The 22,132-nt window shown below is 40.5% G+C and overlaps 4 protein-coding genes across 6 annotated transcripts in view; 2 read left to right on the plus strand and 2 right to left on the minus strand.

The window, feature by feature from the left end:
• LOC128309736 (LIM/homeobox protein Lhx3-like) overlaps positions 1-3,109 on the plus strand; it is a 44,483-nt gene extending 41,374 nt beyond the window's left edge. For both annotated transcript variants that reach the window (XM_053046198.1, XM_053046199.1), the window contains one exon: positions 617-3,109. In XM_053046198.1, the coding sequence (XP_052902158.1) occupies positions 617-1,009 (393 nt within the window). In that variant the 3' untranslated portion in view covers positions 1,010-3,109. The remainder of the gene's footprint in view (positions 1-616) is intronic.
• A 611-nt stretch (positions 3,110-3,720) lies between these two features.
• LOC128310489 (calumenin-B) lies at positions 3,721-7,358 on the minus strand. Of its 2 annotated transcripts, none has more exons than XM_053047137.1 (4): positions 7,287-7,358; positions 5,259-5,557; positions 4,578-5,099; positions 3,721-4,504 (listed from the first exon to the last, which is right to left on the minus strand). In XM_053047137.1, exons 2-4 carry the CDS (start codon positions 5,486-5,488, stop codon positions 4,279-4,281), a joined length of 978 nt encoding a protein of 325 aa, XP_052903097.1. In that variant the 5' UTR covers positions 5,489-5,557; positions 7,287-7,358; the 3' UTR covers positions 3,721-4,278. The 2 variants fall into 2 exon arrangements, with proteins under 2 accessions (XP_052903097.1, XP_052903098.1); XM_053047138.1 differs by lacking the exon at positions 7,287-7,358 and adding an exon at positions 6,048-6,156.
• An 876-nt stretch (positions 7,359-8,234) lies between these two features.
• LOC128297798 (telomere-associated protein RIF1) lies at positions 8,235-15,959 on the plus strand. Its single transcript, XM_053033497.1, has 5 exons — positions 8,235-8,350; positions 8,634-9,517; positions 9,588-9,945; positions 10,023-10,201; positions 10,657-15,959. Exons 2-5 carry the CDS (start codon positions 8,685-8,687, stop codon positions 15,257-15,259), a joined length of 5,973 nt encoding a protein of 1,990 aa, XP_052889457.1. The 5' UTR covers positions 8,235-8,350; positions 8,634-8,684; the 3' UTR covers positions 15,260-15,959.
• A 3,223-nt stretch (positions 15,960-19,182) lies between these two features.
• Positions 19,183-22,132, minus strand: part of LOC128302621 (patched domain-containing protein 3) — a 34,399-nt gene continuing 31,449 nt past the window's right edge. The window contains exon 9 of the mRNA XM_053039489.1: positions 19,183-22,099. Within this exon, the coding sequence (XP_052895449.1) occupies positions 20,411-22,099 (1,689 nt within the window). The 3' untranslated portion in view covers positions 19,183-20,410. The remainder of the gene's footprint in view (positions 22,100-22,132) is intronic.

Consider the following 22,132-nt stretch of genomic DNA (forward strand, 5'->3'; position numbering starts at 1 on the left):
CAATGGTATGCAAAGCTGCAAGCAAGGAGAAACTAAATCGTCATAGTGCGTCATGCAATTGAAGAACGATGGAAGTTTCATTTTTCTCTAAATAGTAATCAAAGCATAAATGAGGTTCGTGTCAGTATATAATAGAATTTATATACTGTTGTTTGTTGTTTACGATATTTCTTTTGAGGTCATTGCTCTCCAATTGAACATATTTAGAAAAACATGTTTTAGAATTTTCATGAAATATTTTTTTTCCTGCCTTCTGTTTCCATATCCCATTTCGAAGTCGTTGTGTTGGCATTTATTTCTTCTTCCACGGTGCAAATATTTCGACGCATTATTTTGCCCAACTCATTACGCGGTACGAACGGGCTGCGATCTTAATTAAAACGAGTGGTACAAACCTTAACTCTTTTGCAGTTTTCCCATGCTTTATTATTCACTTCCCTTCTGTGTAGCATAATCCTTTTCCTCTTGCACCTGTCAGCTAACGCGCTGAATGTTTGTTAGTGGCTCTTTAAAATCATACCAGTACGAAGTAGTTTAATAATGTTTGCCATAATTAAAAGTGTACCATTTCTGTTCTTTTCTCACTTTCTCAATGACAAATCTTGCTAATCTGTAGCCCGCTGGAGAAAATCACCCAGCGAGTGCCGGACGTTTGCCACCAGCCAGTACTAATCGATCTCCATACGTAGCAGAGAAGGTTGGATTGTCCCAACAGCAGCAGCAGCACCACCATCACCAACAGCAAACCTCTGCACCGGTAGCAACAACATCAGCGGCCACGATAGCTTCGACATCATGCGAAACACATCCATCATGCACGCCAGCTACATCGTCCCCTCAACAGCAGCAGCAGCATCAGTCCGGAAGTAGCAACCTTCATCTGCAACATTCCACACAGCAACACCAGCAACATCATCATCCAAGCAACCCGGGTCCACATCGAGACGATGGTTCTAGCGGTTACGGCAGTCCCGATTCGGAAACCTTCGAAATGCCAAACAACCAATGACGTTTGATGTCGTGAATAACGAAAATGTCCTGATGAGTAGAATAACATCACATACGAGACGATAACGGCAACGGTACGGTTCTGGATGTTTTTTCTTCTGCAATCGATTGTTTTACATGGGTGGCCAAAACAGTATACCTACTTATACTTTAGTGAAATTAGTCAAACTAAACCAGAGTCTCTATGGAGTGGTGAATATTTTGTTGGCGAAACATTAGCATCAACAAAGACACAGAAGAAAAGAAATCTTTTGAAGTTCAAAATAAACGTACGGTTCACATACTCCAATTCGGTCACTCTATGTTCATAATTTCCATTCCAGCTGAAACGAATTGGTTCCTAGTTTTCTGGACTACTAGCTAACAAATAAAACATGTAGAATAAAATAGAATAAAGCTACCTGCCTTATCGCCAAATTCAAGATACTAAATCATACACACAGTTTAAACGCAAGAAATAAGCGCGTTAGGGCAGATTATATTAATCCGACAAAATGTATGATCAATATCAAAAGTTTACCATAGTCCATACATTTTCAAAGGCGTAAATGGGTAGAAGGTTTTCTTCATCCGTATTAACCTCCCAATAAACATTAATCTCGGTCTTCCACAGACTGTTCCGCCATTCTTGAAACACGTGTGTTGCTTTCTTTTCTGTTCGTTGCCGTAGCAACATTTCTAAACCGGGACATAATGAGAGATGAATGACATACGGTATAAAAGCGCTGTACAAATGGTAATGAACAAAAAATTTCTTTCAAGCAATTTCATAATCAGTAATTGTCTTTTCGGTTACCTTAACTCGAACGCTAACCATGTCACTAGCGTATCATAGTTACTGTTAATTTCCTCCTTTGCTGGCTTGTTTTACCATATAGAATCGAATAGTCGGAACTACTTTTCGGCATTTAAATATTTTTTGCTTTGCTTAAAGAAGGCATAAACAAAATAAGGTATCCACTTCTCAAATCGGTGCCCGACAGTAACGGAAAAGCTGTACCAACCATACAAAGGTAGCTACAGTATGGCTGTGGTTCGGCCAGAATGTTACTTTGTGAATTGTCATATGATTGTGCTTTTGTTTTCTGCACGCCAAACATATCTCAACTTTCGCATTTATTTCGTGTATAAAAGCTGTAAAAAAATGTTACATTATTGCCTAGGTACGGTAGTAGTCTCAGCTAGAGAACTGTGCTACTAGCGGCAGCACAACGACAGTATGGATGTGTTTCAAGCTAAAATATTTGATTGCTATTTGTTCGAGAATGCAAGCGATTAGTACATGGAACGACCGGGCGATGTGTACAGTATGTTTGCTTTCGACATAACTTACAGCACACAGCGAATCTATATTTAGAAGGTGGACAGAAAGCCAATGCTTAGTAAATAAATTCAGTGAGACTAAAAGTGGTACGAACGGTTCCAACATACCATACCAATATGCGTATGCAAGATGTATACTTAAAGATACATATTTCTGATCGTAGTCATTACCACAAGATGCTAAAATGTACTTAGGGACGCTAAGCACTATAGTAAAAGAAAAATTCCTGACACATACAGCTATAGAAGAAGGGTATACATGGCTGATAGGTAAGAAGGATAAGTTTTTGGAAATAAATCGAAAAAATGTACCACATAAGATATAGTGCTCGGATGTAAAAAAAAACATATACTTTGAACCTGAGACATAAACTTAACAATAATTCGCACCCTTATAGCAAACGAAAGCCCATGTAAATACATCGTTTCGAATTCACTGATAAATACGAACTAAACGTAACAATAAAATTGTCATCTATGAATGAACCTGTTTGTTTGACGTGAGTATTGTGAGATTCATGATCAGCGGGCTCAAATTTGCCTGCTCGTGAGAAATATATTTATCATTCTAAAACAAACCTGCTTGAATGGTCCCGTGCCACCAACGAACTTTGAGAAAACTACAACCGCAGTTATTACATGGGCATACATGTTTTGAAGATGGAGGTTTTTCCAATCGTTATGACGGTACAATAGATATATAGATACAATAGATATATTTATATAAAAAATAAACAAGCTCCACCAATTTTTTCATACGAGTTCCCATCTTTCTCGAGCATAACCCAGCGCTATTTTGTGTTTTCTAAATATCCCTTTATGCTCAGCCAAAATTTGACAGCGATAACTCTTAATTTGTACCAGTCAATACCAAAACGATAAGCCAACTGCTATGAAAACTTTGTTCAGATATGCATGCATCATACCGAACCGAAGAACTAATATTCTAATAATAACAAACTAATAATTAATAATAATAACAAACTAATATTCCCTCGTATTCAGACGATCTATATGGTCGATCTGATTTCTCGACGGCATAATGAGATAGAAATTTGAGGCATTCGGAAGCAGCACCTTGAAGCAATGAATTTCGCTTTGTGAATCCTCATTGTTTGTCAAGACCAGTCGCAGCGGAAAATTGCACGAAAATGGTTAATTTTAACGTTTTACCGAAATCAACCAATCCCCATAATGGCACTCGGAAGCAATGGACATATTTTTTATGGTACAGATCAATCAGAAAAGTGATAACCCAATAACTTTGAGATAGTCACATTTGCCACCCAATACCACGCAAAAGCTAAAAAATTAATAACTTTTCTGTTTTGGATAGTGTTAGCTAAGAAGGTTGTGGTCAGATGGCAGCCCGATACGGTCTCGTAGAATCTTTCCTTATTGCTTATTAAACATAGGATTTAAGTGATCTTTATTCCATTAAATTATCTTTAATAGTTTTTTTTCAATCTCGCTCAAAATTTTGTCATTTTTCTTCAAGCATACGTTAATTAGTCGACAATTATTCATTCTCAACAAAGATTGTTTTTCGCCTTTAATCGAACATGGTTTATTGGTTTGTTGTTGACAGAGTTCACGAAACGTGTAGTTGAACTATGGAAAATAGTTCATGTTTTAATGAATGCCCTGCCAACAATTTCGAGATTAATATCAACTCATGATTGCGAAACATTACATTTATATGCAAGTAACATATTACGCCTAAACTAAATGTTAGCATGAGACATACTGTAATAGAAACATATCTTTATACTACCTAATATTATTTGTTCATTAGTTGTTCCTTTGCTACCCTCGTATGGCAAATAGGAGTATTCTAAACGGTTCAGTCACTGCAGTATCGATGCACATTTGCGTTTGTGTACAAAAATATACCTCATCTAATAATGACACCGCAGTTTAAACTAAATTGAGTACTATGAACCTGCTTTAGAACTCATCATGCCGCGTTAAAGCCTCGCCAAAATCTGTTGCTTGTGAACCGACAAACAAATCGTACTTTTCGATAATCTCATCCTTGGTAAGTTTCTCGTCCGCGTCGGAATCAGCCTCGTAGATTAGATGACGTGCTTCCGCCTCTGCATGGTCGAAGTCAGCTGGAGTAATCCAATCCTTAACCTCCTGATTGTCCATAAATCCATCCTTGTTTTTGTCACTGCGAAATAATTATATCGGTTAGAGGTGTGTATCACACTCAAAATTCTTCACAATAAAACAAACAAACCAACCGGAAATTAGTAAACGTTTCCCGCTCGTGCTTCACCCAATCCGGTTCTTCTTCGTCCGGTTCGCCTTGTCGGTACATATCGCCGATATACTCTTCGACCGACACCTTTCCATCACTATCCTTATCGATATCTTCGATTGTTTCCGTTACAACGACTTCGCGCATGTGGCTGCTTTCCTCAGGATGAAGAAAATCGGTAAACTCTTCCCGCGTCAACTCATCATCTCCGTCACGATCCGCAATGCTCCAGCGGCGTCGATCGCGCTTCATCATTGCCCGGTAAGAAAAGTGTTCATCGTTAGGATGGTCCGTTTCATGCGACGCAAGCTCGTCCAGAAATCCGTACACATTCTTCCGGTACGTATCCCAGTGGACTTTCTCCGTATTGTTTGGATTGTGCGTCTTCCACTGCCGGTTGACATCATCGTCGATGTAGCGCCGTTGCGTGTACTGAATCCAGGCCTTCAGCTCAGACAGATTAACAAACCCGTCGCTGTCGCCATCTATTTTATCTACGATGAGACTGGCGAAATAGAATGAAAAAAACGAAACACAATTTTAACCAATTAGCAACACAACACGATCGTGCATTCTGCATAGTGCAACGTGATCGCATCTTATTGCAAGACTGTGGCATATCTAAACGAGATGTACACGCTGCATGATCCGTTTTACTACTTACCCTAACCGTCTTCTACTTTCGTCCGCTTCTAGTTGATCGAATGTCTTGGCGTCTTCGCCGAGAAATGCTTCATGATCGTACTGTTTGTTATGCTCATCATTTTGATAATGTTGTGCATGGCTTAGTGGATCATGATCCAACACTCGTTTTTCCTCCGGTTTAGGAATTGCGGACACAGCATAATTTATCAGCAGGCAGACACTCATTGCAGATACAAACATCATTTTCATACCTATTTGTCGTTTCGGTTGGTCTGCCAATCTGTTGTAACGTTTTAGTCACTATCCGTCTTCAGTGCGCTGTTGTTAGTTTAAACAAAAAAATATATATTTTTTTAGAATAAAGCGCATGCCGTTTCAATCTTTTGTCTAAATAAGTTTAATCATTCCCTGCTGTGCAACAGTTGGATTGCAAAAAAAAAAACAAAGCGAACAATCAGCAAATTGTCTATCGCTGATCAACTCTTAACCGGCATCTTTATGGATTCCTCGATTTCATACTCTTTTCTGTAAAATGATGTTCCTTTCTTGTAGTGGAAGATTGGTCAGCAGACAGTACAGTCGCATTGTTATTGCAATGGAACCATGGAACCAGGGAACCACGACCAAGGAACGGGGATGGAAACAAATTCGATGGTCAGTAAACAATGTAGTAGACGAAAGATTGTGTCAAATTTTGCCACGTCACAAGCTAAAAATCACAGCTGCCTAATCACAATGACGATCTGGATTCATTTCCGCTATAGTAGATAATTATCACACTCACACCGAACACTGCGTGAAATCTTACCCGAAATAAGAGCTAAGTGAATGAATAACAATTATTCAAAAAAAACGAAAAACGTGTTAATCCTTCAACTGGCAAATCCTGCTTCAACCAGTGGTGTGTGTTGTACGGATGCCGAACTGTAACTAAACGCTGTTGCTTTGCTTCAAATAAACATAAACCACGTTGCGTCGGCGGTCAACGGGAGACGAACGTGGTTCCTTTACTCGATCGTGGGGTGATAGTTACAACGAAAGGCAAGGGGAATGGTTGACTGAAACATTGGAAGTCTGGAGGAAAGTTCTTGAACGTTTCGTAGGGCGATGCATGTATGCTGCAGAACATGACTCTTCGCTTCATGAATGCCTCTGTTGATGTAAGGCGGTTGGTATTATTGTTGTTATTACACCGTTTCGAGTGATAAGCATATCTCGTTACACTGTATGGAATGCTTTATGTGGAAAACGTACTGTTTTCCCTCTCGGTAACGGATCTCAGAATTAATTCTAATTTTTAGCAAATTACCAAAAACAAACAGGCAGCAACATCAGTAATATCACAGGTAATATTTATACATTACAAAACAGTATATAGCATATACCAAAACCTGCATATATAGCATAATGTAGCAGCATGTATGTAGCAAAATTAGATAAAAAATAGAGTACATCAGCCATCCTACGAGACCTGGAAGGCAATGGTTTTGATCCATTACGCTCACAGTGCCAGTCATCTCCATGCCCACTGGGGTATACTGTTACATGCGGTGCAGGATGATGGAAAAACCATGTGTAGCGAACGAACAACACAATGTTGGAATGCGATGGTAGACATACAAACACGTCATATGCATAACACCCCAAAAAACGGCACGATTCCAGATGGTGTCGGCGACGTAAAAATAACACACTTCTCTACACGATCCATGCAGTGGAATGGTTCCTGTTTCATCGCTGCCAGGTCCAGTACATAACATGATGTGTGGTACAATACTGGTTGGTCAAATTTTGCATTTTGCAGAACTACCATTTCGACAAAATGAATCTCACAATATATAAATACATATTCCATTGAACATTCCAATACATATTGTCCGTCGATTGACTAATAAAAATTAAAATATACGCTCTCTAACTAACGGGAATGTAAGCAAATTAAATTACATTAAGCATTATGAAAACTGTATTTCGCTCTTTTTTACCGTTTATTACCGGAATAAGCTAAAGCTAAAAGATATTTCAGTAAACAAAGCGTTTTACTCACATTTTCACCGGCACAGTCTTGTAAAATTAGCTTTTCTCTACCGATCCGAACACATTATCAATTTGTAAACACATCCAAAGAAAGCGAAGAGGCGGTGATCTCATTCTGGTTTAAAATGTCATATTTCAACCAGAATTGACAACAACCAGGCCTGTTCATTTCCAGGTATATAGAAACCGATTCGGAGGTATATAGAGAGTAGGTGGTTTAAAACGGCGAAAAATACGGGTAGTTTCCCCGATACGCGGTTCCTCTTGTACGCGGATTCGGATACACGCGGTTTTTGGAAATTTGACAGCTGAGTTAGTTTATATTACAAAAAACTAAACAAAAAGGTGAAAATTTGGAAGGAAATACCTACCTTTGTCATTGAAGCATTTGATTTTAATTTATTTTAATGCATTTTTTCGAAACAACCAAAGCTAGGTTTGCTTAATAAATAACGTGCAGAGAAACAAGTCAACTATGTAACATAAAGGTAAACCTATTTTACTCCTGGATTCGACTTACGCCGAAAATACGCGAGATACGAGATACGAGATCCGCGGGCCTGAGATACCTCCGGGCGTCGCCACATGGGCCGCGGTACCGCTGAAAATGCGTATAACTTTTGTAATGAATGCAGAACTTCGGCTCGGCTCAGCTTGGTCCGTGTCGGTTGTCATATCTTCCACGCTCAGCTGTCAACTCTTCCGCGGCTGCTGACCTGCAGAATTGTGCATCTTGAACAAAGCCAAGTTCCCGCGGCAGCGTTTTCCGCTGAGATTTGACAACCGAGCGCGACGAGAAGGCATACAAGTTATACGCGTTGTAGTATTTTTTTTTGTCGCTTGGGTATGACAATTCAACATGGTGCCAACGAAGGTGTCATGTACAAACCTGCCGTTTGAGTTAACCATTACGTTTATTGCAGCTGATGCGCGCCAATTATTGTTTACCCGTCTGTCGTGTGTTTTGTGGCAGCAGCCTGAGATTTGTTATTTTGTGCTAAATAGGACAAGTTTTAAGTTATTCACCAGTGAATTTGTTTACCGAAGAAACCCCAATCGAAGAACTTGGCACAGGTATGGATGTCAGGAGTTTAGATACAGTTTTTGTGATGGAATTGGAATGGCATAAGCAAAAGTTAGTGTTCAGCAGTGACAGAGAGAAAGAGAAGTGCATTCCCTTTTCTTGTCTACTGTGACTGAAAGACTGAAATAGTTTTGTACAAGAGTATTTGTATTTTATTTTAAGTGTCTTAAAGAAATTCACCCATCAGCAAATTCGAGTTAGCTACTTCTACAGTGCTATAGGACAGAAAACGCATGGGCTAAAGGTAATTTGTATTGTAATTTTCCTTCCCAGCTGGCTGAACTCTCATCCTAGGACTGAAGCTTTACAAATTACCGAAACACGATGAATGCGCGGCCTACTTCGCTACCCGGACGCGAACTTTATGATCCTCTTTGCAAAGCTCTGCAATCGGAATCCTATGAGAAAGTAGATGGCTTGTTGGTCGAACTTGAAAAAATGTGTCGTTCCGCTGCAGCGGGTAATGGTATCCTGAAAAACAACGCAAAAAACCCCATCACAAAGGATGAACTCAGATTCTGGCTGGTGGATGTTGGTCGTTTGATGTTTGAGGAAAAGTCACCCAAAACGAAGCAACTCGCGTTACATGCTCTGGAGTCGGCAGTGAACCACATTGGGGCTACCAATTACCTGGATCACCCTGCATGGGGAGAAATGCGTGAAGTTATTAGCAAGGAGTACACATCCTTGCTAGATACGGCGCGTAGCGAAAAAGACACAAACTGGCATCGTATTTGGTCTGTATTGGTACGAATTATAAACCGAGAGCTTTGCCAGGGTTCGTCGATCATAAACATGTTTTTATCGATCGTTGAGGCCGGATTCAGGTCTCCGGAACTTTTAATCCGAGAACAGTCCTTCGACTGCTGGCGACTGCTGGTCGAGATCTTTGCCAACAACAAGCAAATTAACATTCCCAAACGGGTGAAATTGATATGTATTCCGCTTAAAAGTTCAAAGTCGAAAACGGAAACGATAGCATTGAAAAAGTTCGACATATGGTGGTTCCTTTTGTGTCAATTACGTTCGCAATTGGATGCTATGGCGGACACAATATTCGAACCGTTCATATATTTTTGCTTTGGACCTTCGTTCAAGGCACCTTTGTGCTATTACTTTGACACGTCCTACGAAGAGCTAGGTGCACCGGGAAAAATGTAAGTAAAACGAAGTGTAAAATCATCAAAGTGCATTGGAATTCATACAAGCTTACTCCATCCATTTTAGGTACCAATCTATCAAACAATTATCAGCCATCGCTTTGATACATCTTCTCGGTCCAGCACCGGACATTGCAAAAACATTGCTCACGTGCTCTGACAGTTGCGGTACCCAATTGCCCTTCGATTTTCCCGTAAACGGAATGGCGATATCCGACACGCTGTTTTCTTCCAAAGCAAAATTAATTATCGATTCGTGTATTGAGTGTACGGTACTGTTAGCACAGATGCAACATCTAGACTATTTGCAGATTAATAGATGCGTATGGAACAATTTGATAAACCGCATATGTACTGAAACAACACTTCCTAAAACAGACATGTTAAAGTGGATTAAAGAGGACATGAACGCGTTGTTGAAACTGGTAAGCGTAGTTCGTTCACTGAGTGTGGTCCGGATTTGCAGTTCGCATGCTCAATTGTGTTGATTTTTATTTTACAGTGTTTATTTCAAGAGAATGATCTGGTGCTTCGTGAAATGTTGTATGACACCCTGCTAACTATAACGCAAAGCGATCTACTGAAGGTTAATATTGGTGTTGATTCACCGGAACAACTGACTTTCAACTACAAAACTATAATGTCACTCATATTACATCCTCAGCTTCCTTGTCCACCACAGTAAGTTCATTTCTCTACCAACATAACAGTACGTATAGACGAAACTGTTTTTGATCTAGGCATGTAACAATAACTACAAATTATATCTTTGCTAGCATATTATTCGCGATAACTAATGTACTTGCAACAAATGCTTGCTAATGTATCAAAAGTTACATCAAGATATAGTCAAGTTTTAAAAAATCGTTATCAACACTAATGTTACGGGTGTACTTGAATATACATTGATTATTTAGTAGATTTCTATTATAAACTGTCGTGGCTTTAAATTGAAATTGATTTTAAAATTAATTATCTTTAAATTGGATAAGTTACTAGTTTATCTTGTAGTCTGAAATAATTTTGAGAAATTATCCTTACACGATTAATCTTTTCTCTGTCGGTAAAATGTAATACCATCTTTTGCAAAATAATATTTCGCTAAAACTAATTAAACCGTTTGTTTTATGTTACAGAAAATCGGAACCAATAGTAAAATCATTATTCGAATTGAAAAAGCACGCTGGTCAAAATGCGGTTTGGGATATTTTGCAAAAAACTATTCAATATCTATACCATATGGACGATAACAGCTTCAACAATAGCTCCGACTTTCGTCCAATACGAACCCAAATCTACACACATCTGGGAAGCTATCTTACAGCAGAAATGCAGAACAATATGGAAAGGTGTTTGCAGCATCAAACCACGGTGATGAGTTTCTTGCTATATCCGCTAGAATACGATCAAATGCTTCTAAAAGAAAGCGTTAAAGACCTTTGGTTGCAGGTATACGAACCACTAGCAAAACAGGAAACAAAAACGTGTGAGTTTGTAAACGCATTCTGTGCAATGATCAAAGCCATGACCATTGCCAAGCATGGTTACAGCACCGCCGTAGTGGCCGACTCCCTATGCTGCATAATGCAATCGCTATCGGTGCATTTCGAACCTACCAGCTCCCCAGTGAAAGTGCTGGAGCTTTTTAAAGATGTAACGAGGAAAGGTCTTGCCTATAAATCGAATCTGGATCGAATCGAGGCGATGGTGTGTTGCTTCGCAGAATTGCTGGAAAAACTAAGTGTTAATCATATATTGATTTTGATTTTGCCGGTAAGAAATGCGATCAATGAACTAGTGTCCAGCGAAGACGGTTTGCAGATGAATGAGGTTAGAAAAATGCTTAAGGTATTATCTAACAAAATGGTCAGACCACAAATGTCGAAAGAGCTGTCTTCCCAGTCTTGCGATGTCAAATGGAACTTAAAAATGTTGCTGAAAACCATATTGAGCTTGCCAGACGATGTGAAGAAGGGTTGGAAAACTACAGAATTGGCAAAGCTGATGAAAAGCTGCGATGATAAGGCTGGAAACAGTAAAACCCCAACACGTAAAACTGAAGCTGAAGAGTTCGTAGTGATAGATAAGGTGTGGAAATTCAAGCCTGAATCTCTCACCGAGCATCAGCGTGAAAAAATGATGGAAAAGCGAACAGATATTCCAGCGTTGTACAATGATATGAGCCAATCCCAGGACAGCTTTGTTATAAAACCATGGACACCGAGCAAAGGCGTGGCTTCTTTGAAGCAGGATCGTACTAACTCTGCAGTTACAATTGCTGTTGTTGATAGTGCAATATCACATAACGAAGATAACAACATCGTATCAAAAGAAACCAGCGAAACATCGAATGTACAAATCGAAGGAACCATTTCGACAACGAAATCTCCTAGTGAATCGGATACGAATCGATTGGATAAGGAAAACAACAATGGAAATGTTTTAAGTGATGAAACTGTAACGACAAATGAGCAGCAAGAGCAAAGTGATTCTGATAAAGAAATATCAGGTAAACAACAAAACCGTAGAAGATCAATTCTTGAGAATCTGCGTATAGATACAGTTGAAGGCAAGAGTCTGGATGTTATGAATTTGTCACGTACGAGGCATTCGGATGCATTAAAAAAGAGATCTACTCGGCAAAAAAGAACCCCGAGTCAGAAAATTGAGAGCGAGAAAAAGCGCCTTTCTTTATCGAGAGTAAAGCTGAATCCGAGAAGTGCGTCTACCTCCAAGATAGCAACACATCGAAGTTCACAACGGAAAGAAAATAAAACTTCTAGGAAGACATTGAATTTTGATAAAAAAATGCATAGTGCTTCCTCATCAAGCGAATGCGAAGACAAAAGTCAATCCCAAAAGAAAGCTGATGTATCCGATGATGTCATTGAATCTTCGCAATCCGACTCTTCAGAATCTACAAACAAGAGATTATCTATCGCTAGGTCACGAACAGCAAAACTAACAGAAAAATCGAAAACTCAGTCAGAAATATGTTCAACAATAGTGCTCAACAAGAGTAGCGCAGTGCAAGAAAACAACGTAAACATAATGACGCCCGATGTAACATCGACCGATCGAAAGGATATTGACGATGTGGTTCCTGAAGCTACAAATACACAGAGTCATGATAAAGTAGATGTTGGTGAATCTGCGGAGTTGGGCCAACGAAAAGAAGTAGAGCCAAACGCAGTACAAAAGTCGCCACAATTGTCAAATCATGAGAGCAATCCTTCCTGCACGAAACACGATTCAACACAATCTGGCTTCACCCAAAAAATCTCCACCATTGTCTTATCACCTAGCAGGCGCTCTGCTCGGCTGTCACTAGATGATAGCAGTAAAATCGGCAACAAGATGGCAATTCTCTCGCCTAGAAAGATGACTGAAACAACATTGGTGACCAAATGCTTTTACAGTCCTTCTAAAACTATTAACAAGTTGGAACTGAAAGAAAAAGGAACACCTTCGAAAAAAACAAATGTATCCTGTAACAACGTTATGTGGGAAGCACCAAAATTAGGCGCTAAACCAAGTCATACAAACGAGGAAAAAGATTGTGGTTTTGTTGAAAATCATAGCGGATTATCGAGCCCGAAGGTTGCACGTTTCAGCCCATTAGTTATATTGGAACCAATAAAAAAAATTGCAAAGACATCGCAGGACGCAGACGAACATCATACCGAAGCGATCTCTCACCCCATCAGCTCGAAGATGGAATCCAAGGAACAAGACGAGAACTTTTCTGGCATCGGTACACAACAAACTGCAAAATCCGTTAAGCACCATCTACCAATTGTAGATCCATCCACAAATGTTGTAGAAGCGATTGGTGGTAAAACGAAAGAGTCCTTGGGCGAAACTATGTTATCTGCAAAACAGGAACCTAGCGAACCATTGGTGCCAAACATGGACCAGCTCTCGCCGGCAAAAAATTTGGACGAAGAGATGGAACCTCTAAATAAATCTCTTAATCGCAGTATTGTATCTTCGCCTGATCTTGCGGGCGAGGAGGAGAGGAACGCTGATTTGCTTAATAATACTGTGAATATTTCTCCTATATCGGAGGAAAAGAGTTTAGCCGGGAAGATTGTGGATCCTGGGGAGCTAGCGGGCAGCGCGACAGCCGAAAGACGATCATCTAATAGAATTGGTGGAAAAGAACGAGATATTATGTCAAATGCTAACACGCCAGTATCCACTCTTATGACCCGTCGATCCAAGGTTAGTCCAACCCCGCAGACACCATCTGGAACAAATAGTGCATTTAAAGCTCGCTCTCTGCAGCAGTCCTCTTTACCGCGCAGTCCTAGAACTAATATGCTTGGTTTAGGAGGGCGCGGTGCACAGCTGATTAATTTGATCCGCAACCAGCAGAATGACCAATCGCCGAAACCGGACACTCCTCCACAAAAAGCCTCGACACCAAAGGGAGGCCTTGGATCGGCAGCCGCAAATCGTTTGATGATGCGTAAAAAAGCCATAGTCGGTAATGCCACGTCATGTGCAGCCGAAGACATGATACATGCGGAGCAAATGAAGCAAAGTGAAGAAAATTGCCGAGAGAAATCTTCGCAATACCTGTTCTTTTCTAAAGCATTGCCTTCGCCGCTAGCATCTCCAGCTAGCAGCATACTGAAACGTAAGCACAACCAGGACGAGAGTGGTGAAGATATCGAATCGCCGATCAACAAGCGTAAACGCGTCAGTTTTCATGATCCTCCTGTTTCTCTAACGAAGGAATACATTCGACAAGCGGAAGAGTGTCGCCCCGTATCGGTTAGCCGTAGTTTGCAGCTGTCTAGTAGCATAACTTCGTCGGCCGATAGAACAAAGTTTATGATGCGGCGAAAAAGCAAGTCGGATAGCATTTCAGAGCTGCAATGTTTTACCATCTCGCAGACACACACGTCAAATTCAGGAGAACCAACTACCATTCCTAATAGAGCCATGGATGCAGATATAGAAGAGGTGGAACTAACGTCTTCACCAGAATCTCTGGATGAGGATGAATTTATGATGCTCGATGCTACAGATAATATGACCGCTTTACAGGTGACTTCTGATTGTATTACCTTGGGCAAGAATGATACTGCTTCAGCAACGCAATCTGAACTTGCTCTTGAGGAAGAACAGCAACACGTAGCTGTTGCGCTGAAAAAATCGAACGATTCGCCAAACAAAATATCATTTTCCTCAGAGGAGGCTCTAATGGAGCACGTTCTAAACCGTTACACACTGGACGACATATTTGAGCGCTACATTTCTGCTGGAAGATCGTTGGAAAAACCTAAAAGTATTCGAACACTAGCGAAGGAGCTGTCGACAAAAATGTCTGAAGATCTAAAGATGCGTGACATGGTGCTAGATGAACTATCGGAGAGACATTCGGAAGAATTTCTGGATCACGCCATACAGGAAAATTCGAATGCTAAAGTTTGCGAACGCTTATCAGCGATGACTATGATAGATCACGTATTCAAACGACTACACGCGTCATACAATACGCACCGACCAGCTGATCAAGCTTTTGGCGTTGCACAAAACGAAAAAGATGAAACAATGCGAGTGGTGGAAAACATATTTGAAAATGTACTAAGCTTACCAAGCACAGAAATAGATGGGCAAAAATTAGCAGAGCTTCGCGAACAATTGCTCCGAAAAGAACTAGCGCGTAAAAGTCGTTTAGAGATCATGACTTTGCTGGAGAATTATTTCAAGACATCTAGCACGGTGTGATCGTAGCTGCGTTACTGATGCATCTTAAAAAGTATATTACTATAACTTAAGGGACAGTAGCGTGTATGAATTAATTACTTTCGCGATATAATTATTATTGTTTTTTTTAATATACCTCCATGTCATTGATGTCAAGTGTTGTATTGTACTAGTTCCGTTCTAACGCTACATTTGTAGAAGTTAGTTACTTTGAATGACGAAATATTTAACGTTATGAGTGTAATGTACAAATGTATAGTAAAGAGTAATGGTAAAATGATGGTAAATTTAAACATTGTGAACGATAGCCCATCTCATGCTATGAGGTAAATGAAAACGAAATATTATTTAGTTAATAAATGTGTGCTATTGATGTTTGATGATTCGTCGTAAAATTTCTTCTACAGTTCTGAAACCCACTTCCTATGGTTTTCATAGTCTAAAAACGTAATATAACTTTATAGCTATGTCGTATGTTATTTATAAGAGCATTGATTTTTTTTTCTGAATGTTCCGAGCTGGCGCAACAATCTCTTAAAATATGACAGGTCATAGAAGACAGGCCATCGAAAATTTAAATAACATTTTTTTATCATGTTAAGGAATTGACCCTATGCTCGAACGATGTACAACGGCTTAAATTTTTTATGTTGTAAGAACCCTAATTTGAACTTAGGCACCATTTGTAAATAGAAATTGCAAATAAATAATGAATTGTAATAATCATAGTCCTATCCTTTACAATAAATCAGTATGATAAGATCAGTGTATGATAGCTATTCGAAAAAGAACAACTTCCATTTAAACGACATCAGGTATTTCGACTTAGGATTGATGGTTTTACAAAAAAATTTAAAAAAAATTAAATCAATTTCACGTTCAAATCAATTGTTCCAGTTGGTTTCTCATATATTTTTAAATTCCTTATTCTCAATTGAATCTCCGAGGAAAAGGAGTAATGCAAATAGTATAGAGTACTCGGTTTTATTTATTGCACCAAGAACTCAAAGGGTAGCGCAGTGGATGCTCATTTTATAAAACGTTGAATTATTCCGAAAATGTTTACCGGAAGATCCACAAAAACTGACTATTTCCCCATTCTTAACTTAACACTTCTTTTTACTGATTTGTACTATCAATCAAGCTTACCAGGCTTATAAGAATCCAACCACCATATAAGAATCCATGGATGGAAAAGAAACCACTCTATTTAAAAATTCGGTGGTGATAGCCTGCCTCGTTCAGGGTATCTGCTCTAAAAGTTTAGCTAATTAGATTTTCAATCTCCTTCTCTCTTGTACCGCCAACGAAAGAAGACATTAAACGTCGAGTTCAGAGGACAGAATACAGGCGATGAAGTAGGACAGTGCATGCGAATGGCGGGATGCGACGTCGATTTAACTCAACATTCGCAAGCGGAGAGAATTTCAGGGCACAGCGACGGAACATCCGAGTAGAAATCTACGGACTGAGAACCGCGTAAACCGCCCATGTACCCTCTCTAATCTATGTATAACGGTCACTCCAACCCTAGCCCAAATATCGCTGGTATAATCCAGAACTGAAAGAAACCCAGCAACAATACATTGCGTTTAAACATTAAGGCTCTCGAATTTCTGGCTCGACCCAGTGCTTTATTCGCTTTGCTCACGACATGGTCAATGTGCTCGTCGAACGAGAGACACTCATAGAGCCAACCCTCTAGATCTTTCGCAGTGGATTCCCAGATTATTTGGGCGCCACATAAAGAGTAATCCCATGATGGCCGACTCGCAGAAGGCCTACCAAATAACATAACAGCGGGGGATACAGCACAGCATATGGTTAGTGTGTGTTATGTGCATATGTGTTAGAACCCTCCCACCTGAGGGACTTCTGAGGGAGACTATATGCGGATGACATAACGATTTTCCAGCCTATATCCACTCCCCAGATCACCTAACACTAATTGTTATGTTCTGCTGGATAAAAAGTAATGGGATAGATCTGTGTTCCAATAAATTTTCCTCACTTAACTTTTGGGGTCCATTTTGTTCGTCATTTTCATCAACGACATAGTGTACGCCATTTCTGACTATGGTAAGTAGCTGTACGCGGATGATTTGAAGATCTTCTTTCGAGTTTCTGATCTCTCCGGCAGCCAAAGATTGCAAACCAGTTTGTGTCCCTTCAGCCTGTGGTGCGATGCTAGTTTCATGCGTGTCAACATTAAGAAATACTCCGTGATAACGTTTGTTAGGCAAAGATCAACATTAGTTTGTGACTACCAAATAGCTGACTCCTCAGTGCCTACAGTTACTCTGATTCGCGATCCAGGTGTATTTTCAGACTGCAGGCTTTCATGCATGGACCATTACGAATTTATGTTTTCAAAAGCGTGCCTACGTGTCTCTAAAGATCAGAAATATCCGTTTAGTATCAAAGCTTTGTACTGTGCTATTGTCCGTCAAATTTTGGGTCCAGCGAACCTCTGATCAAAATGATTAAAGGATATAACTTGTTAGGGAATAATGTCAATTTCTGTTTAACTTTGAACAGCCTTAGGACCTATTTGCATAGTTTAGTTTGACGAGTTTATAGTGGTATTTTTTTCCTTGTGAGCATTTAGTAACAGTTAACATTTCCGTTTTCTTTTCATGGTGTTGGCGTAAATATTTGTAATTTGTAATTAATGTATTGTAGGCTTCAATAGCTGGATAACTTCGTAAATAATTGAGAAATTGAAATGGAATTACAAAAAAAAAACAACACGTTCTACAGGCTCTGTGATGCAGTTGTCCAAAGTGTCCAGGTTGTGAAAGATCTAGGAAGCTTTAACATTTAAGGAATAAATTAACAGGGTAATAAGCAAAGCCAGGAAAGCCTAATGCATGCTGTGTCGTTTGTCCAATGATATTTACGATCCTTTGTGTTTACGTACTCTGTGCTGTTTGCTGGGTGAGGCTCCTGTCGGTAGCACTGATATGACCAGAATTCAGAGAGTGCATAGAAGGTTCATTCGTTATTTCCTTTTAAGTTCTCCTTAGCCGTCTCCTTAGTTGAACCCACTACAATCTATTTTTCTTTTTCCATGTTTAGTCAATCGTCTATTTTTGCTACGTTACCATATCGCGATTTTTCATGAGTTTGGTTTTGGTATAGATTTTAGATAGTTTTATGTCAGTTTTTTCATTAAACCGCGAGGGCGGCAATTTACTATAAATAGGGCAAAAATTTAAATCTAAACCTTAACACCACACAGAAAAAATCGTTCAAAGAGCGTTGTAGAGATCGACAATTGGAATACAAGGATATGGGAAGATATATAATTATGTACGCGAGGGTGGAGTTAGTGTTAAAAAAAATGTATTGAACTTCGGTTCAATACGCGGAGTGCTAAATTAGAACTGATCTGTCGATGTGTTGGCTGGAACCCGCTGGTATCGCTGGCTGGTACGCAGACCGAATGCGCCGGATCGTTTTGTTATGGGGTCGCGGATGCATGTGCCCACGTGGCGGTGTAGAATTTCAGCATGAACCACGTAACTATATTTTTATATCGTCAGCTCCAAGAAAATATCTTTTAGTCGGTATAACATTGGAAGGAACAACTGGGGCTAAGGAGAAACTATGTTTCTTGGATAATTTGGCCATGTCATCGAGACATGTTCATCTGTGAGCAGGCTAATGCAAAAAGAAGATGTTCGGAACGTTTGAACCGATTGAAGGTGGAAGGCGACGACGCTCGATTGTTACCGGCGACGGCCGGAAAATTCAATTTCCTCCAGTAGCATTAGATTGTCTACCATGCCTTGATAGTTGTATTAGATTTGTCGTACAAGCTAACTACTCCTAGACATTGAATTTCGGATCAAGTAGAGTCAATCATAGCGGAAAATATGAAATCATTTTTTCTTCTTTTATTTCAAACCATGCTTTCTACGCACTTTGTTTACGTGTTGGATTTGAACTATGTTGCCAAATCAATCGAAAATGTTTCACATACAACCAGCAACCAGGCTATCAACGATAGACCTACGACAAAATTTGTTTTTCGTTTATGTTTTGTTGTTTCTCTCTTTTCCAACTTTTTTTATCATAAAGCGCGATTCTGTACTTTCTTAAGCTTATTGAAAAAGTCGAAAAAACGAAGATCACTTAGGAAGAGAAAAAAACAAAACTGAAGAACGATAAGAAAAAAAACTTATGAGTGAGAGAATTTGAGTAACTAAGCGCAACCCTGCGCCATAGGGAAAGGAAGACCGTAATATTATGGTTTATACACAAGCTTACATGTTAGCATCAAGTCAATCAGCAGCAACGGTTTTGCGATATTTCGTTTCGTTGCTCTAATAATAGTAGCAGTCTAAGCTGAAGGGCCGTTCAGTAGACAATATTAGCCAATATACTACCACCGAACTCTTCTGTACAGATGACACGCAATAGGTCATAAACATACGCAGCGTAGCTGTTACATGCTACATCAACTCGGGAATCACGTTGTTCGCTCTATCTGTCCTCTATCTAATCGACTGCATTATCTTCATCCGTTTTAAATTTCTGATACGTTTTTGAGAAAGAATCAATTTTTTTTTATTTTATTTTTAAATTTACTAACGCTGAGCACACGTTTTCTTACCAAAGCCAACCGGCACCTTAAATAAGCCCCAGCCCAATGCAAGCCTGTTTCATTTGAAAACGAAATTTACTAGGCAAAACATCGTTTTGGTCAAAGCAACCCTCTGTTACCGTATCCATAGCAGCTCCCTTGCGGAAAGTCGATGTAGGATTTATGCTAAACAGTAAATATACGTAAACAAAAGGGAAAGCTAGAGCGCTACAGCCATGTGACGGCTTTACGCTACTACAGTGGCGTCCGTCGTACAATCGATGAGGGTGAGCCACGCCGATTTAAATCAGGAATCGTGCTTTGATGGACAATCGTTACATTTTTTTAAAATTACTACTATTCTGCGATTAAGAACATTCATTCCATGATATTTTCCTATGCAATATGTGCTTTCTTTCTGCCATTCACACCAACAACACACATTCAAACACACATACTAAAACACGCACACATGGACAATTCGTTTGACGCTTACGTACACAGTTTACAATGAGTCAGTTCATCCGTTAAATGTTGAGTGATGAAATATGGGAAATTGATGATTGGGGGAAATTGGAGGGTGGTTAAGGAAATCTCATGTCGCCCATATGCCGCAGCTGGTGCAGACTGCTTTGGGAGGCCGTCCGCTGCGGTGGTTGCCGAGGATAGTACAGATTATGTTGCGACGATGAGCGATGCGGGTTCTGCTTGTATATGCCTTCCGGTGGGGAAAACTTTCGTGGGCGACGTTCGTCACTGTGACGTCGGCGTTTGTCGCTTTCGTCGGAAAACTTTCTACGTGTTGTGCTGGCCGCTGCTTGGTTATCGTTCGCCGTACCACCACTGTTGCCGTGGCTCATATGGTGCAGACTGGCACCGGCAGGATTGTTGTTGGTGATGCTACTACCCGCCGCTCCACTATCGTTAGAAAGGCGCTTAACGTGGCTGGTGTCGTAAACGTAGTAACGATTGGTATGCTGATAATCGGCATCGTCCATCATTTCATCGTCCACAAACGTTCGATTATCTTCGTACCGGGACTTGTATCGTTCGTCGTCCGATTTCCTTCGATCACGCCGATCTTCTGTCGTTCGGTCCAGCTCAAAGTCTGCTGAACGTGGCTGTTTAACCGTAGTTTGTCCTTGGGCCACATTGAGCAGCATGTCATCGTACCCGTATCGGCCGTTTGCTATTTTCAACGGACCTTTACCGGTGGTTTTGGTCCACAGCGCCTCCTGTCCGTAAAGATCTAGCATGGGCTGAAATTGGCTCTGGCCGGTAAGATTGTGTGTCGAGCGTCTCCAACCTTCTTCGTAACGGCGGCGTGTGTTTTCATCCTCGATTGCCTGCCGCCGCTGGGACTTGCTGCTAGAGCTTTCACTCGAATCTTCACCAGAAGTTCCGATGCCCAGATCCTTATCCTCACCGTACGCTTTGTACGGTGCACCGAGGAAATTTTTACTACCGAAAGCACCGGTCAACGCTAGCTGGGGATGCGAAATGCAGTACGGATGCGGATAGGTCTTTTCTACCGGAGACAGTTTGTGATCATCATCCGGATGGTAACCGGACGTGCATGACCCAGGCCCGAAAAGGGACAGCAAAACAGGCAACAGGAACAGACCATGCATCGCACCGAAAAATATCACCAAAAACACCATCTTGAAGAACACCAGGAAGATGTAGCTGTCCGCTAGCAATAGCGCCACCACGCCCAGTATCGTACTCGTACTACCCTGCACAATTGGCATGCCCAAACTGTACAGTGCCTCCCGGACGCGTTCGTCCGGTGTACGTGCCTTGGACGACATGTAGGTGTAACAGATGTGAGCCGTAAAGTCCACCGAGAAACCGATGCACATGATTAGATTGATCATCGAGATCGAGTCGAGATTCACGTCCCAAAGCGCCATATAGCCGGCAACGCCCAGCTCAATCGAAATGATCGAGAAAGCAACCCACAGTGAGCAGAGGAAGTTCGGTATAAAGATGAACGAAATCAACATCATGATCAGTGCACCGACAATCATTGACTGTATGGAGGTGGGTCGCACCAGCTCGAACTGATCGAAAAACACAAAGTAAGGATGAAACACGGTTGCGTTCAGCGGCGAATCCTTGCATATTTGTCTCAAATCTTTTACCATAACCTTTTCGTGGTTCGTATCCGTAATGTTGACCGCTTGTATCATAAAGCGCGAGGCAAGTATTTTAGTGCCTTTTTCGTTGAATTTCACATCTAGCGAGAATGGGTTTGCCGGGAACAGCCAGATCTGAAATGGAAAATAGAAAATGGTAAAATATTG

The sequence above is a fragment of the Anopheles moucheti genome, chromosome 2 (assembly GCF_943734755.1).
Source record: "Anopheles moucheti chromosome 2, idAnoMoucSN_F20_07, whole genome shotgun sequence".
In the NCBI taxonomy this organism is placed as follows: domain Eukaryota; kingdom Metazoa; phylum Arthropoda; class Insecta; order Diptera; family Culicidae; genus Anopheles; species Anopheles moucheti.

Bases quoted from the DNA above. Each gene is read 5' to 3' on its own strand.
- LOC128297798 (XM_053033497.1), top strand. From the start codon at position 8,685: ATGAATGCGCGGCCTACTTCGCTACCCGGACGCGAACTTTATGATCCT. The intron at 9,518-9,587 runs GTAAGTAAAACG...CATCCATTTTAG, and splicing joins CTAGGTGCACCGGGAAAAAT to GTACCAATCTATCAAACAAT. The intron at 10,202-10,656 runs GTAAGTTCATTT...TTTATGTTACAG, and splicing joins CAGCTTCCTTGTCCACCACA to AAAATCGGAACCAATAGTAA.
- LOC128310489 (XM_053047137.1), bottom strand. From the start codon at position 5,488: ATGAAAATGATGTTTGTATCTGCAATGAGTGTCTGCCTGCTGATAAAT. The intron at 5,100-5,258 runs GTAAGTAGTAAA...CTATTTCGCCAG, and splicing joins GAAAGTAGAAGACGGTTAGG to TCTCATCGTAGATAAAATAG. The intron at 4,505-4,577 runs GTTGGTTTGTTT...ATTATTTCGCAG, and splicing joins GAAACGTTTACTAATTTCCG to TGACAAAAACAAGGATGGAT.